Here is a 17,376-nt window from a genome sequence, read left to right as displayed (position 1 = left end):
AACCGAACAGGAAGTCGGCCATTTTGAACATTCTGAATTAATCGCGTAATTTTGGAGCAATATATGTCATTCCTTCGAGAATTAATACGGCCCGAACCGTATCATGAACCCAGATGTGTTATACATCAAAATGTGCGTCTCCATCCTGCGACTACATGCATTACTTTTCTCTTTCAAAAGTGTTACCGTGGCGGCGCTAGACGCCAACAAGCGCACCCCCCCTTCATCTGATTGGTCCATATTTGATAGTTCCCCAAAAGGCACCAAATTTGGCACGCAAGCCAGGACTGGCGATAAATGTGATATTTCATGGTTTGCATTAATGGGCGTGGCAAAATGGCTCAACAGCGCCCCCCGGAAAACTTTGTGCCTTAAGCCCCACAATACGGTTTGACGTACATGCACGAAAATCGCTATACACCTGTATCATGGCACAGCTTAAAGAAAAGTCTCTTGGAGCCATGGCCGAAACCGAAAAGGAAGTCGGCCATTTTGAAATCTGATTGGTCCATATTTGATAGTTCTCCAAAAGTCACCAAATTTTGCATGCAAGACAGACTTGGCGATAAATTTGATATTTCATGGTTTGCATTAATGGGCGTGGCCTAACGGCTCAACAGCGCCCCCTAGAATACTTTTCTCTGCCATAACTTTTGAATGGTTTGACATAGGAAGTTGTGGGTGGTGTCATGGGACTCTGTATGGAGTCCTTGAGCTTCGTTGGTCTTAATTAGCCCCGCCCCTTCTTCTGATTGGTTGTCCCGATTTTCTGCTATATCTTTGGAATGGTTTGACATAGAGAGTCGTGGCTGGTGTCATCAGATTCTTTATGGAGTCCTTGACCTTCATTGGCCTGAATTAGCCCCGCCCCTTCTTCTGATTGGTTGTCCCTTTTTTCTGCTATAACTTTTTAATGGTTTGACATAGGAAGTCGTGGGTGGTGTCATGGGACTCTGTAATGAGTCCTTAAGCTTCGTTGGCCTTAATTAGCCCCGCCCCTTCTTCTGATTGGTTGTCCCGATTTTCTGCTATAACTTTGGAATGGTTTGACATAGAGAGTCGTGGGTGGTGTCATCAGATTCTGTATGGAGTCCTTGACCTTCATTGGCCTGAATTAGCCCCGCCCCTTCTTGTGATTGGTTGTCCCTTTTTTCTGCTATAACTTTTGAATGGTTTGACATAGGAAGTCGTGGGTCGTGTCATTTCTGATATGCTTATGGGGGGCGGTGGCCGTGAGTGCGAGGGCCCGTTCATCGCTGCTTGCAGCTTTAATTGCCATTATAGTTGTATACAGTTGTGTTCAAAATAATAGCAGTCCAACATGACTAACCAGATCAATCAGTGTTTTTGGTATAAATCGTATTATTACATGGCAAATAATTTACCAGTAGGTGTAGTAGAGTCAGAGAAACCAACAGACCCAACATTCATGATATGAATGCTCCTGAGTCTGTGTAATTGAATAATTAAGTGAAAGGGGCGTGTTCAAAATAACAGCAGTGTGGAGTTCAGTCAGTGAGGTCGTTCATTATGTGAACAAACAGGTGTCATTCAGGTGGCCTGTATTTAAGGATGAAGCCAGCACATGTTGTACATGCAGTTCCCTCTGAAAACCTGAGAAAGATGGGTCGTGCCTGGCATTGTTCAGAAGAACCGCTTGCTTTAATTAAAAGGTTAATTGGAGAGGGGAAAACATATAAAGAAGTGTAGAAAATAATAGGCTGCTCAGCTAAAATGAACTCCAATGCTTTAAAATGGAAAGCCAACCCAGAGACATGTGGAAGAAAACGGAAGACTACCAATCGAATGTATCAAACTATAGCCAGAAAGACTCAGCCAATGATCAGCTCCAGGGAGATCAGAGACAGCCTGAAATTACGTGAGAGTACTGTGACAATTAGATGGCGCTTGTGTGAGGCAAATCTATCGGCAATAAGCCCCCGCAAAGTCCCACTGTTAAAAAAAAAAGTGCTGAAGAGGATAACATTTGCCGAAGAACATATCGACTGGCCTAAAGAGAAATGGAGAAACATTGTGTGGATTGATGAAAGTAAGATTGTTCTTTTTGAGTCCAAGGGCAGCAAACAGTTTGTCAGACGACTCCCAAACACTGAATTCAAGCCACAGTACACTCTGAAGACCGTGAAGCATGGTGGTGCAAGCATCATGATATGGGGATGTTTCTCTTACTATGGTGTCGGGCCTATTGATCGCATAACAGGGATCATTGATCAATTTGCTTATATCAAAATACTTGAAGAGGTCATGCTGCCTTATGTTGAAGAGGAAATTACCTTGAAATGGATGTTTGAACAAGACAACGACTCCAAACACACCAGTAAGCGAGCAACATCCTGGTTCCAGACCAACAAAATTAAGGTTATGGAGTGACCAGCCCAACCCCCTGGACCTTAATCCAGTTAGAAAAATGCTGTTTCTGAGGAAGGTTGTGAAATCATGCTGGGCTGGAATACCTGTTTACAGGTGCCGGAAGTTGGTTGACTCCATGCAACACACATGTGAAGCAGTTCTCAAAAACAGTGGTTATACAACTAAATATTAGTTTAGTGATTCACAACAATGCTAAATCTTAACATCTTTTCAGTTTATTGAGTAATTATTTGAGTTTGTAATGAGAAATGCAAACACTATTGTTTTTGAACAGCCCAATATAATTTTTTCCTTAATTTTCTGTAAAGTAATTAAAATATTGATACCTTTTTCTTCCTGTTAAATATAATGTGCAGTGTTCCCAATGAATGGAAATAAAAAAATATTAAAAGGATTTTGAGCTTTACTCACATTTTAAAAAACTTGGCTATTATTTTGAACACAACTGTAAGTACAGTTTATCTTTTGAATAAACTGAAAGAAAAACGTCTGCCATACAGGTAGGGTATTTTTCTAACACCAGATGTGAACAGATGCAGTTATAGTTGTCTACTAGGGATCGGATGACTCAGGGCAGGTTTTGAGACCAGGGGACTTGGATGATTTGTGACGCCTGTTCAAGAACCAAAGGGAAGAAGCTGGGTCGTGTTCAAGAATGTGGGATTGCCGTTATATGGATGACTATGCCGTTTACACCAACGTAGAGGGAGAATTGTTCTTTCCCCAGACAGCTTTATTTGACCTACCTTTCATCCTTTCACTCGGCATTTAAAAATAAGGGTCGTCATGGTAACAGTACTTGCCATCTCGGTGAGAAAATACGTGAGAATTGACAGGTTCTATAGTTTTTCTCGTTCGCTCCGAAAACAGCTTGTCACATTGATAGACCTGCGTTAGATGACAGCAAAAAGCTATCACTCGGCTGACATTGTCAACAATTAATGGAGCTGGACCCCAGAGGAACAAAACAGATTTTTTTCTCCCAATTCACTGACATGCCCCACATCTTTATTTCTTCAACAGCTGGTGTGGCATGTGTTTCTGTTTTTGCCTTTAGATCTTAATTTGATGCACGCTGTCCAGATTATGTGAGAGATTATCCTTCTGTATCTGTAAACTGGGATGTGATAACAACATCCTTCACCTCTGTAGTATTGAATTTGTCTTCAGGATTTACTTGTAGATCCAAGTGCTTCTATCGGCTATCAGATCTGACCGTAAGCTTAAGATTCATTCTTGAGCAACAGATCAGAAGAAGAAAAATCAATAGAAACATCTGCAGATGCACTGATGTAATGTTAGCATTGTTGATTGAAAGCTGGAGGTTTAAAGGTTTAATCTAGTAAAGGCTGCCTCAGAGCATTTTGGAAAGTACTGCGATGAGGTTTGCAGCAGGTTAAGTCTGCAGAGGGCTCTTTATCCTGGAGATTCCTTCACAACTGAAGAGAAACAGAGAATGAACGAATGTGCTTAGGTGATCCAACCTCTCTGCTCTCTGTGGTTTGGGATGACGCATCAGCAGGCATCAACGACTCCCTGCTCCAAAGTGCTTGCTGTTTTTATTTGAAAAGAGTGTGCTAATTATTTGATTTATGCTGCTCAAGCTTAGAAACAATCCACCCAACGTCAGCAGCAGAGGGCAAGAGAAGAGATTATCTTTGTGATTGAATCAGTTCAACCTTGATTTTTTTTGTTTTGAATAAAAAGTGTAAGATGTGAATGTGAAGTTTTTTTTTTATGATTTTTTTTTTACCCACTTTTTTATAGTCTTACATACTTCCCCTTTTTGGTATTGTGTTACCATGTTCTATCTGGGTTTGTTCCACTGTTGTTCCACTGTTAATGTTGAAAGACGGAGGCTAAGTGAGGCTTACATGCCCTTACTTCTCAGGAAAAAAACATTTCCATATTAATATAGAATGAGTCCTGCTGGTTTCTGTGAAGCATTACAGAGAGAAGTGAAGCAGTTATCAGAGTCATGTAGCACAAGAAAACATGAAGGAAAATGTATAATGGATTATTGGATTAGTGATTCTTTTGGTGTCTTTTGCATTTTTATCCCACTATTAGTGTTTTTTTTTTGCTGTTGTATGTACTGATTATGGTAACAAATGATGTTACCCTCTTAAAAAGAAACTAAGCAAAAGGTTTCCTTCTTCCCTTGTGGATATGGGCAATAACAACAATAATAATGAAGGTCAGGTGAGGGCAGACGGTTTGTTTCTGTTCAGCATTGCTTCTCCACTGCTGTTTCTTTGGGATGGTTAAGTCCAATTACAGGTTGGTTCTCTGACGCAATCGACTGTCTTGTGAGGATGAGATGTCATGAAGCAGCTAAGTTCCACTTGTAGTTTTCACTTCATCACTGTAGTCCCTGTCCAGATTAAGCCCTTGACAGGCACTTTGTTCGGTCGCTAAAGGATGCTTTTAGGAAATGTGGCTGTTGGCATCAGTATATTGGATTTTAAAGAAGCACAAAGGAGCATTTTGCAGTTTTTACCACAGAGGGTCCTCCTATAAATGTGGAAGTTCATTTTTATGACACTGTCCAAGATTTCCTCTTACTCACTTTATTGCTCCATCACTTTGTCTTCACTCCTGTCATTACTTTTATTGATTTTTTTTCTTTTTTTTTTCTTTTCTAGTCACCTCTGATATGATGTTCGCTGTAGCTCTGTGAGCTGCTTTCATTGTTGTTGATGGGTGACAGAGAACCATAAAGGCTAACACAGTGGTTGAAGGAGGTGGCAGAGTTACTTTTTAGCTGGGTTTTTTGGCTTGGTAAGGACGGGAGACGGTGAGAACTTCATAATGCTTCCAAAATAATGATCAAATATCCTCCAAGTTTTCTTGTGATGTTGGAGTCCAAATCTTTTTCATGATGTCCTTAGAATAAGATCAGAGACTCAAACAGGGCTTTGCTAGATCTCTCTTCTTTACATAGGTTGACTACACTCACCTCACTTTAACCTCTTTACGGTTCACATATTTCTCACCAGTCATGTATTTGTAATATTGGAAGATTTTCCTAAGACAAATAAAACAGCTGTTGTAGTTTTTTTTCTAGATGCTTCTTTAATTGCTCTTATGATTTTAATTAAATGTAATCATGTGGGTTTTTTTTTTTTTTTTACTTATTTTTTTATTGGATTTTCACGACACCATTCAGTTTATACACTTTTCTCTGTCCAGCTGTAGATGACAATTATATCCAAATTAAAGTTACAAGCAAACAAGTATCTACTCCCAAATTAGTACATTAAATATATTAAATCAAATATACACATTGAAACATACATACATACAAGCACACATACAAATAAGTAATGAGGAAACCAGCAGGACTTACACTTTAACATCGTGAGGCACTGTATGAGTTATGTAAAAGAGGTGGTAAAGGAGGAGGGCTATCCAGTCTTACTGTGCTAATAAAGACACTACAGGACTCCACCGTTTTAGTAAAGATGGACTTTTGGAGCCTTAATAGATATATAATGTGCTCCGTCTGATAGAGGTCCCAAACCTTCTGGATCCATATATTATATGAAGGGGTGGTTGGTTTCAACCATCTAATAGTTATACACTTCAGTGCTGCTGTAAGTAATATGTTTAAAAGATATCTTTTGGACCTCCCATTCATTCCTTTTGGCATCACTCCTAGTAGAGCCACAGTAGAGTCTCGAGGTATATCCTGTTGAAGAACCTCTTTAAGAGCATAAAATACCTCTCCCCAGAATGTCTTTAGTATTTAATCATATTTTAATTAATATTTATCAAAAAGTGTAAAAAAAGAACTGAAATGGCTCACAAACATAAAGGCATCACAACTTTTTTTCTTTCTTTTTTTTTTAACAAATTAAAACAGGTAATACCAGTGGACATATTCTTCCCAGCCATATTTTTCTTTTTTTCCTGTTTAGTTGTACAGAGTGATTAGTTCTGAGTATGAATGATTTGAACAGCGTCTCAGTTTGAGACAGTTTACACTCCACTCTGTTCTGCTTAACAGTCAAATAGTGACCTCAGTGTGTAGGTCCTGCACTCCCAGTCACTCTTCCAGTTCAGGCCTTGTCCATTCACATTACTACTGACTGGCGATGGGCGCCCACACGTGGGCTTTCCCATATCTCGCCTTGGCACCACATTCACATGGTAGCTCACGGCAGAGTGAAGGCAGCACGCTCTCAGGACCTCCAGGCATTATAATCAGTGGAGACAAAGACCAGAGAAGTGGAGTGCAGCAGGTTAATGAGATCATCCACCGTGTGAGGGTCGTCTACCCCATCAAAGCTGGGAGGCCAAACCTGCTTCAGTACTCAGATCCAATCAGATCAACTGGTCCGCAGCAATCAAAATCACAGGCACAGAGTCATTTATTCCTCAGTCTTCAGTTTGAACTTGAATGTTTATTGAATGCACTTCCCTCTCTCTCTCTCTTCCAGGGGAGCTTCGTGGCCTGCATGACTGCTACACTGAGGCAGATGGATGACTATCATTATGCTCATCTGATCAACACCTTCGGCACGATAAGGAGTGATGTGGTTGTGAGTACATCTTATCAGTGTGTCTGCTAATGTAGATTAGATCTGTCCGTCTACATCATCATTTAATAACCTTCAAGATTAATCTGTAGAGCAAAAATATTTCATAAATGTTTGTCGACCGCAATTAAGTATAACGTTTTAGTTTTTTTGCTGTCGGGCTTCTAAAAGAACAGCGTGACAAGATTTCCTGAGGGAGATGCATCACTTGTTGAGACCCAACATGTCGTAGGGGAGGAAAAAATGTCAGAGGTTTTTTAATTTTATCTCTGAGTAATCATCTCCTCAAAGTGGCATTTCCCCATTATGCACGGCTAGATTAGCATTTTATTAATTCACTCTAAAAATAAGCAAACCCACAGTTTGCTTTCATCCCAGTTAGTAATTCAGAAGCTTTGTTGGAGGCACATGAACATTATTTACATTTCAGGTGTACTTTTATCAACGGGGAAATTAAAAGATGGTGGGTTTTGGCACTATGTTCTTCTTAACTTCTTTTTAACTATTTGCTTTCTCCTCTACTGTTCTGTGTTCTGTGAAGAAATCAGCAGAAATGTAAAAAATAGCTTGCTGACCCTCGTAATAATGCATAGGATTGGATGAAGCTGATCATAACAGGATTAAGTTCACTGTGCAGCTTGATCTTCCTTCTGACTTTTCATACCTGACACTGGCCCAAATAAAATGGACTTAGAAGATGACTGTGACATTGTTACCCTGAATAGGTATAGAGTTATGGAGTGTCTGGACTTGTTGTTGTGAGCCTCCGTAACAGTGTGGGAATTAGTTATGTGTCTTGATGCTATTCAGATGTTGGCTGAATGCTGCTTATTCTTTTGCTAACGTGAGCATCACAAATGTACTGGATTACACACGCTCCCTGCAAAAAGGGAAATACTTGTGTCCTATATAGTCATGTCCTTGACCTTAAAAACTAATCTAAAAGCTGTTGGCACCCAAGAGCCACAAACTCCTGCTGTTTCATTTCAGATTGTTCTTATCTCAGAGGTGGGAAGAGTTTTCATTTTGAAATCTTTGTTTGTCTCACAGGATTTCCTAATGGAAACATTTATCATGTTTAAAGACCTCATCGGAAAGAATGTGTACCCCTCGGACTGGATCATAATGAACATGATGCAAAATAAGTAAGTACACTTTTGCTGGACTCATGCATTCACGTAAACGCACCCAAAAATCATGCTGCTCGAAACTCCCTACTCTGTTGCTAAGGAACAGTAGTTAGAAAAAGGTAAGAGTATTTGTTTCAAATGTTCCTCGCTCCATGCAAATATCGGCACAAGACCTCAGCAGTGCAGCAATCAGATGAGCAGTCAGCGAAGCCACAAACAGTCACATGAATTATAAATGCTCTGGTGTACACTGTCTGCTAATCTGGAAACTTAGTCTCAGCATCTCTTTACTTTTGTGCTTGTTGTGCTGCTGCAGCTTCCTGTTTTATTAATGTGAATCGTGCCTGATTTCATTTTTTGTTGAAGATGTGAAAAAAGACATGGACTGTGCTTTGCAGTCTTTGCAGTTTTTTCAAGAGCTTGGCTTTTTGTCAGGGGAATGTTAGAGCTTGAAAAGAATTAACACATTTTGTAAGAATACACTTCACTATACATTTATATACTATATATATATATATATATATATATATATATATATATATATATATATATATATATATATATACAGTATATATAGTATCAGAATGTGTGTGTATGCACTAATAATGCAATGACAGACCAGCATGTCATATGAAAACCTCTATCTATATTTGAGCTGATATCATATATTTATTCATTCATTCATTTAGTTTGAAAATGAGCTCATGATCAAAATGACATTTTGTGTACTTGACGGCATGTTTATTAATGCCAAAGTCTAAATGTCAATGAGTGAGTGGTTCAGACCTGCAGAGTGCTGCTACATTGCTACATCACAGACCCAAATTAGAGCAGCTTCATCTTCTTCTTCCCCTAACTTCACATCACATTACATTTGTTGACCCTGGGAAAGAAGGAGCTCAAAGCACCTATAAGAAGAGGGGAAAGGGATGGAGCGCAGTGGCTGACCCCACCCCCTAAATACTGGGTACCATAAAGAGACATGACAAAATCAGACACCCTGAAAATAGGTGGTTTTGCTCTGCATCTCTGGGGTATTTTGACTAAAGCATAACAGACATTTCACTAAGGCCTCATGGCATTGTCACACTTTGATGACACATTTTGGCAAATGGTCACAATCTTTAAACTAAGAAAAAAGAAATCCATCTTTTCCACAATCATTCAAAAGAAAGGGAAATTATGAAAATTCTTCCTGGTGTACTGATGTTGCCTTTTGCCACCATATCTGTTCATTACATGTTATAAGAAACAAAGGTCAGACAGTTTATATTTCAGATCACATCTTTTCTTTCATTTCTCCAAATTTCATGGCTTTGAAGGTTCTGTCCAGCAAAGACCTTCAATTTATCGTATCAGCGGTTCAGGGGAAGGGCTTCGTGTGGAGTTGATGCTCTTTCACATCGTGAAGAGCGTGCTTCAAAATTGCCTCTCAGACACCTCTTAGGTGAAGTGATTCAGCTGCTTCCGGCTTGGAGGAGATCTGTGGTGCAGATCCAGGGCGTAGTGGCGAGGACCTCTGCTTGGTTTGCATTGAGATGGAAGTTAGTGGCGATAGATGGGTGTACGGCCATGCTTTCCTTTTAAAAGAACCTTGTAAACAATACATTTTTGCAAATGGATTCAAAACTCAGATTTGTTAAACAATACTGCTAAAAAAACATTAAGGGGATACTTAGGACACACATCAGAAATCAGATATGATGTTATACTATGAAAGTTTGATGTATTAAACTTTTAAGTTTACCTTGAAAGAAAAAAAAACTGTATATCAAAAGTTTCTCCTCAAGTTGTTTGGTCAGATTATTTTTCTATATGCCAGTTTAGTTTATTGTTTAGTTTTTTGCTGTCGGGCAATATTTTAGTCATATACTGAATGCAGTGTACATACTGGTTTTCCTTATCCGTAGAAAGGCAGCCAATAAGATTCATGATTGTCTTCAACATGAAAAATTGGCGAGGATCCAAATGACTGCAATTCTCATCCGTGAAAAACATTGAAACGTAAAATAGCCAGGCTCGGAGCCGTTGCTGTCGGGAGCAGCTTGAAAGTGGCCATTTACAGCAGGTGCAGTGTTTATACCAGCGGAGCCCATTTGACTGTGAGCAGTTTTCAGCTCCTGGCTGCTCCTTTCAAAATTATTCCACCATCATCCCCAGCTCAGACATTTGACTAGAGATTGCACTGCAACTCCATTTCCATTCTATTGCTTTCATTAGTCCCTTTGATTGCTGCGAGTTATAGTCCTTCTGAGATTCAGAGTGGCCCCTGCTAAAAAACATCATCTGCCTCCTGGGTCACCGAGTAGAAGACGGCGGTGGAGCCTTGTCGGGTTGCTCTTCTGCACACTGCAGGTGGCCGGATCACATCTGGTGCAGACTGAGGTGCAATGCCAGCAAATGAGGCAGGCCCTAACCCTCCTGAGTCTCACACTCAACACATCACACATCCATGCCTCCACATGCATTCACGGGACCTAAAAGCCAATTTGAGCACCCCTTAGTCGCTGTGATTCTTTACTTTCAGTATCAGTGAGCTCCCAGTTCATTCTTAGTCTCTCTTAAGCAGTTTTAAGCAGCGTTTTTGTGAACTGAGCCTTGTGTTGTCTTCGAGACAAATGGGCCAAACTCCACCATTCCCCTTTATATCAGACAATGACTGCCTGTTAGCCTGTCACCTCAAACTACAATCACCAGTTTGTTCTGAAGGTTTAAGTGGTCTTACTGTAGTAAAAGCACTGGATAGTTTCTCAACAGTCTAAAACATCCATGTTGGGCTAATTGATGATTCCAAATTGACTCGAGGAGTGAGTGTGAGTGTGTGGCTGTATACAGGTGGTTCTGCGATGAACTGGTGTTCTTGTCTGGTGCTGACCCCTGCCGTCAGCCCAAGGGTAGCTGGAATAGCCTCCAGCAGACCACCATGACCATGGATAGATAATTGATGGATCAGAGCAGAAGCCATTAAGAAAAAACTGAATATTTAAAGCTTTTGTGATTATATTGAACAATAAAATTGCTCCTCTGGATTGATATCGTACCCTGAGGTTTTGTTTTTTTCTTGTTTGCACATATATTAATGATTAATACCATGATGGTAAGAACCTATGTGCATTTTTTATATAAAATACATATGATATATATTTTTTTTTAATATGTCACATATATTTATGTTATTAATATATATATATATATATATATATATATATATATATATATATATATATATACACATACACATACACATACAATTTGGTGTGTGTGTGTGTGTGTACCCTGAGTTTTTTCTAACAGCAATAAAGCAAATTAATCTGTAGAAATGGGATATGCACTTTCCTTTTAGATATGTTTTGTTCTTCTCTATTCACTAATTACATCTTAACTTTTTGTCATTTAATGCTAAGCTGGTTGTGTACAGAGGGTTTTATTGGAGGTGGGTTTTTTGTTTTTTTGCTGAATGAAGGATATTCTCACTGCAGGTGGTAAAAGAATTAATGAGGGAGATGACATTGAAACGTTCAGTAAATGTGCCATGAATTTAGAACAATTAGCTAAAAGATATTAAAAGTTTATAGACCCAAGGGCAACCGTCAAGCCAAGTGATATTTGTCTTATGTCCGCCATTTGAATTAGAATTTTAGTGAATAGAAAATCTTGGCAGTACAGTTTAAAAAAACCTTGATTAAGACTCTTTATATATAATATATTATATATTAAATATATATATATTATATATTTAATTTATATCTATATTTATTCTAATTCTAGTTTTTTTTTCTTTTAAATCACTTTTTTTCACACATTACCTCCATCTGTCTTCCTCATGGTGTCCTGTTTCTGGGGAATTCACACATGCCACATTTAGCACAGGGAGGGTTCTTTCATGTCCACATATTGTGATAGCACCTCTAATGAGATGGGCATCACCTCCTACTCCTTCTCCTCCCATCAGTTCTTACTTCCTCCAGGTTGCAAACTGATTTATAGGCTCTAATTGCCCCTGTGACAGCGGCATCAGCGCAGTTAGCTACCTCATTCCACTTCCCCTGCACCAACCAGCTATGACTTAATAAAACCAAAGCTAATTGGCAACAGAAAGGGATTTGCATGTTTTCTAAAATGACAGGAAACAAGTTTGTTTTCCAAGGTGAGTTGAAAAATTGACGTTGACTCTAATATAGATGTTTCTGAGTAATCTGAACATCAGCCAATGGTGTGATTTGTATTATTATTATTTTATTTCATGCTTTCTGGCAAAGCATTTGATCAGCAGAAAGTACATTTAATTAAGCAACTGAGGAAAAATTATGTTGGATGCTCAAGTGCAATTAGGGATATTTTATAAATATATTCACCCACCCATTAAGCTCTTTAATTGCTGCAAAAACCAAAAGATATTTTATCAATCAGGAAAAATGTTTTGTAGCGTGACTAAAACTCACCGGCCACTTCATTAGGTACACCTGTCCAACTGCTCGTTAACGCAAATTTCTAATCAGCCAATCACATGGCAGCAACTCGATGCATGTAGACATGGTCAAGACGATCTGGAAGACGACATTTGGATGGTCGGGTCAGAATTTGGTGTCAACAACATGAAAGCATGGATCCATCCTGCCTTGCATCAACGGTTCAGGCTGGTGGGGGTGTAATGGTGTGGGCAGGGCCGGTTTTTGCTATGGGGAATATGGGCGACTGCCCGGGGCGCAATCCACGTGGGGGTGCACGAGCACCCTCAAAAAAATAAATGTAAAATAAAAATTTGCTCTGCAAAGCAGCAGATTGCGCCGCGCCCACCGCCGGGTAGGCCGCAGATTCGGCGCATAGCCTCCACCACCAGCTCCCTTCTCTCTCTTCTCCCTTCTCCTCTATTGGATGCACCGAGATGTCATAACAGCGCGGCACGGTAAAAAATTTTCAATTCGGGCAGGCAGGCCCCCAGACGCAAAAGGGGCTGCCCCTTTCACATAGAGGGCGCAAAGCGGCGACCGCCGCCGGCTTTCCCATTCATTGTGTATGGGCTGCCGCGGCGCAAGAGCGGACCGCTCTGCCGCTGAGCTCAGCGGCGCGCGAGAGGGTGCCCGCCGCGGCGGCCTGAATTGAACATTTTTTAATTTCACCGTGACGACATCTCGGCGCTTCCAATAGGAGAGAAAGTGGTGGAGGGTGGAAAAAAACTTGCGGGTTGTAGATCAGAGACGATCAAGATGGAGGAAAAAATAATTTTGGCTGTGAGTCTGTGTGAGGAGCTGTGGGATACAAGACTGCACTCAGAATTGGTCTGACCCTTCCAGTGACAGTAGCGGAAGCAGAAAGGAGTTTGCTGAAGCTTATTAAAACATACTCTAGGTTCACTATGTCACAGGAGCGTCTCTCTGGACTTGCCATCATCAGCATCAGTCATACAGTTCCACAACAGATTTCGTATGATGATGTAATTCTTGATTTTGCTGCAAAGAAGGCTAGAAAAGTCAAGTTCTAGATTGCACTTTACCACTTTACACCGGTTGTGAAAGGGTGAAAGAGCCAGGTTAAAAAATCTGCTACAGTCTGAGCACTATATTCAGTGGGTGTCTGATGGACAGTTCGCCCAGGGCGCAAAAGTAGCCAGGACCACCTCTGGGTGTGGGAATAGTTTCACACTTTGGGCCCATTAGTACCAACTGAGCATCGTGTCAACACCACAGCCTACCTGAGTGTTGTTGCTCACCACGTGCATCCCTTTATGACCACAGTGTACCATCTTCTGATGGCTGCTTCCAGCAGGATAACACGCCACGTCATAGAGCGTGAATCATGTACGACTGGTCTTTCTTGAACATGACAATGAGTTCACTGTACTCAAACGGCCTCCACAGTCACCAGATTTCAATCCAATTAGCACCTTCTGGATGTGGTGGAACGGGGGATTCTCATCAAGGATGTGCAGCCGACAAATCTGCAGCAACTGCGTGATGCTGTCATGTCAGTATGGACCGAACTCTCTCAGGAAGGTTTCCAGTACCTTGTTGAATGTATGCCACGAAGGATTAAAGCAGTTCTGAAGGCAAAAGGGGGGGAAACCCAGTACTAGCAAGGTGTACCTGATAAAATGGCTGGTGAGTGTATATTACAATGCATTTTAAAGTCACTCATTCAACGGAAGCAGACAACAAAAGAAAAAAACTTCTACATTTAGATTCCATCATGTAGGAGAATACATTACTTTTTTTTATGCCAGTTCAAGGACATGACAGAAAAATGTGTTTGTATTGCACCAGACATGGATGTATCATAATTCTTATTTGTTGATTTTACCTTAGAAGACCCAACTATGTCGCAGTTTGTTAATAGTAAGAGTTTGAGATCTGTTGGCGTTCTCAGATTCCTGCTTGGAGGTAGCAAAGATAAAAAAAAAAAAAGAGTTTGAAGAAGCAGCTCTTTCACTCAGTATTCCATTCAATCAATCCCTCATAGACTCATTAGGAGAGGCTTTCTGAAACTGGACGCCTGCCATTTCGAGTTGATTTATGACTAAAGAATAAGCCAGGACCTGAAGGGCAGGTTAGGAAAACTAGAAAGGGGGAGGAATCACAGCGGGTGAAAAGAATGCAGATTTTGGTGTGAACCCATTTGTCCCAAATGCACCCAGCAACTTAAAATAGCATTAATGGTATCTGACATTTAAAAAAAAAAAGTTTTATATATATATATATATATATATATATATATATATATATATATATATATATATATATATATATATATATATATATATTTATTTATTTATATATACTTTTACTTAAGACTTAATCCATCCTTTTTTTTACCTCCATTAATTTTCATCACATTATGCCTAGAAATAGGTAAATCTTTCTTTATTTGTTAACTCTGTTTCATAAAAGCAGTTGCTTATGTCTTGAATGGGATTAAAATTCTAAAATGGGTTTCATACGTGGATATCTTGAATATGCAAAGTGCTCTTCCTAATCTTTCCTGCTGCCTCCCTTCAACATGCCCCCCCACCCACCGTCACCATCGCTTTTGTATATCTGAGCAAGTTGTTTACGCAATTGCTTCGAAAAATTGCACTTAATGTGCTCGCGAATGCTTCCTGATTCTGTATTAGATGAACACTGAGCCCATAGTTGTATCTGTGGTGGAGTCCACCCTGCGCCTCCCAAAAATATAAGCATACAACTATTGACACAGACAGACTTATCTATGCCTGATCTTTTTCTCTCGCCAAGTTTGTGCAGCATATTGCCGCACTAAAAGCAGTATGCTGTGTAAAATGTATTAGGTTGTCTTTCTATTGGGCTTCCTCATAATTCTAAGACGGATGATAATAAACAGTAAAGCTGTTTGCCAGTGCCTCATTGTGACACTGCTGCTTATCCTGGTATAAACTCAAAAGCTTCAGTGTTTTTATGTGGAATCTCCTCTTATGTCCTCCCTCATTTCTCTGTTCTAGTGATTAAAGTAAAATAAGTTATTTATTGTTTACCTTAACTTGGACTACTTACACACTCATGAAGTGGAATTATGTCCAGTTACTTCCCTTTTTAGTTATCGTGGTTCATGTATAGAATTGAGGCTGATACAGACAACTTGTTCTTGTTCTGGAGGTGGCAAGAACTAAATGACGTATGATTCTCCTCGCAATTCTGGTTTAGGGGTTCTCGCCTCTTGTTTTCGACACATCATCATCTGAACAGAACTTTTTTCTCTCAGAACTTTTGTGAGATTTGGTCAGACATGTAAAGTGGGCATGGTCAATGCATGGTCATCCCGCTTTTCTGCTGGAGCAGAAGTTTGTACCGCAGTGCTTTTATTTCCATCTTCTTGGGAATAGCGAATAGTAACAAATCTTCCTCCTCCCCCACTTCAAGCATGTTATTCTCCTCCCTCATCAACTGTCATCTCTATCAATGTCAACGAGCGGCCACTGTTTTGTTGTTTCTGTCTCGGTACGTGTGTCACGTTGCCAATTCCACTATTAAACAACTTTGGGCTTGATTTTTGTGAAGTTATTGTAAAATATCAGGAGTTGCTGGTTTTTTGGGCTTGATTTCCAGAGTTGTGGATTGTGGCACTTGAAATATACGGTAACAAAACCTTACAAGCAGGAAGCAACGGAAATCACTGGCAGCTCATTTTGTAAAAGCATTTAAATCTCACTCACTGGACTGTCTGGTGTATACACACCAAACATCCTTACTTTTATATACAACATGACATTAAATAGTGTTAGTCTCTTAGTTGCAAACATGTGACATTTTATCAACAGAAATTACTCTTGCTCACTTCTCTCTGATTTGTCACCCTGACACATCTTGACTCGTTCAATAATGTTTGAAACTCCACTAATTCATATTGATCCATACTGTTTTAATAACATATAACCATGCTAGTGTTTTCACTATTCACATGACTGTCGCTTATTTTTCTCACGTGATCTGACAACCCTGTAGCCTTCAGGGTCAAACGATTTCAACCTGGAAGTGCCACAATATGCAGTTCCTAAAATTACCAGTAGGGGCAGCAGGCTTAGAATATGAATCTGGTTCCACTGATCCCCATGTTAACATTTTGAAGCAGAAATAAACACACTTAAAAGATGCATAATCTTTTCTTTTGCTAATGCTTTCATTTTAGCTACTGACAAACCTAGAAGAGCATTGTTTTTAAACATACATGGCTTATTCTGCTGTTAATTGTATTAACAGACTGTTTAAGAGTTGTTGACATTTTTTCATTTCATAAAAGTAAACCGATTAAAAAAATAATGATTTTGAAAAGTACTGTACCTCAAACAACATGCTAGGTGCAGTTGCAAACTTAACATCATGCTAAGCTATTGCAATAGTTTCATGAGAACATGAAAGCTTAAAACTATTAAGGGGTAAGTGGGCGAGGTCTGGGTAGTCTGTGTGGGGAGATCCGCCAGCTAAACGAATGTGCCGTTAACGTCACGATTTTTCTACAGCTTTAGCCAGATTTGTTTTAAGAAGGCAGATGCTAAATGTTTGTGTAGTACACAGCTGAGTGGACCTGACCCAGGATGCCATGAGCATGATCTGCCCACAGTTTGAAAAGATTCGTCACAAGGAAGTCCAGATGAACAGTTACTGGAGATGTCAGTTCAGATGAAATACCATGTGCAGATCTAAGCGAACTTGACAGCGGTTTATTTTAATTTATTAACAAGCGCGTACAGTAACCTGCTCATCACTGAAGTGAAGATTTGCAAAACTTTCAGAGGAAACTCGATGAAAACTTCTGACGTTCTGTTGTTGCCTTGTGGTGGTTAATGATCTCCCTTCTGCAGCAGC

At 39.8% G+C, this 17,376-nt stretch overlaps 1 protein-coding gene across 4 annotated transcripts in view; it reads left to right on the top strand.

The window, feature by feature from the left end:
- dock1 (dedicator of cytokinesis 1) overlaps positions 1-17,376 on the top strand; it is a 237,588-nt gene that overhangs the window by 159,171 nt on the left and 61,041 nt on the right. For all 4 annotated transcript variants that reach the window (XM_061709031.1, XM_061709030.1, XM_061709029.1 and 1 more), the window contains exons 28-29: positions 6,834-6,935; positions 7,983-8,077. In XM_061709031.1, coding sequence (XP_061565015.1) covers positions 6,834-6,935; positions 7,983-8,077 — 197 coding nt within the window. The remainder of the gene's footprint in view (positions 1-6,833; positions 6,936-7,982; positions 8,078-17,376) is intronic.

This window comes from Cololabis saira, chromosome 19, assembly GCF_033807715.1.
Source record: "Cololabis saira isolate AMF1-May2022 chromosome 19, fColSai1.1, whole genome shotgun sequence".
Lineage (NCBI taxonomy): Eukaryota > Metazoa > Chordata > Actinopteri > Beloniformes > Belonidae > Cololabis > Cololabis saira.
Note: the sequence above shows the minus strand (reverse complement) of the source record. Positions and strands in the feature narration are given on the sequence as shown.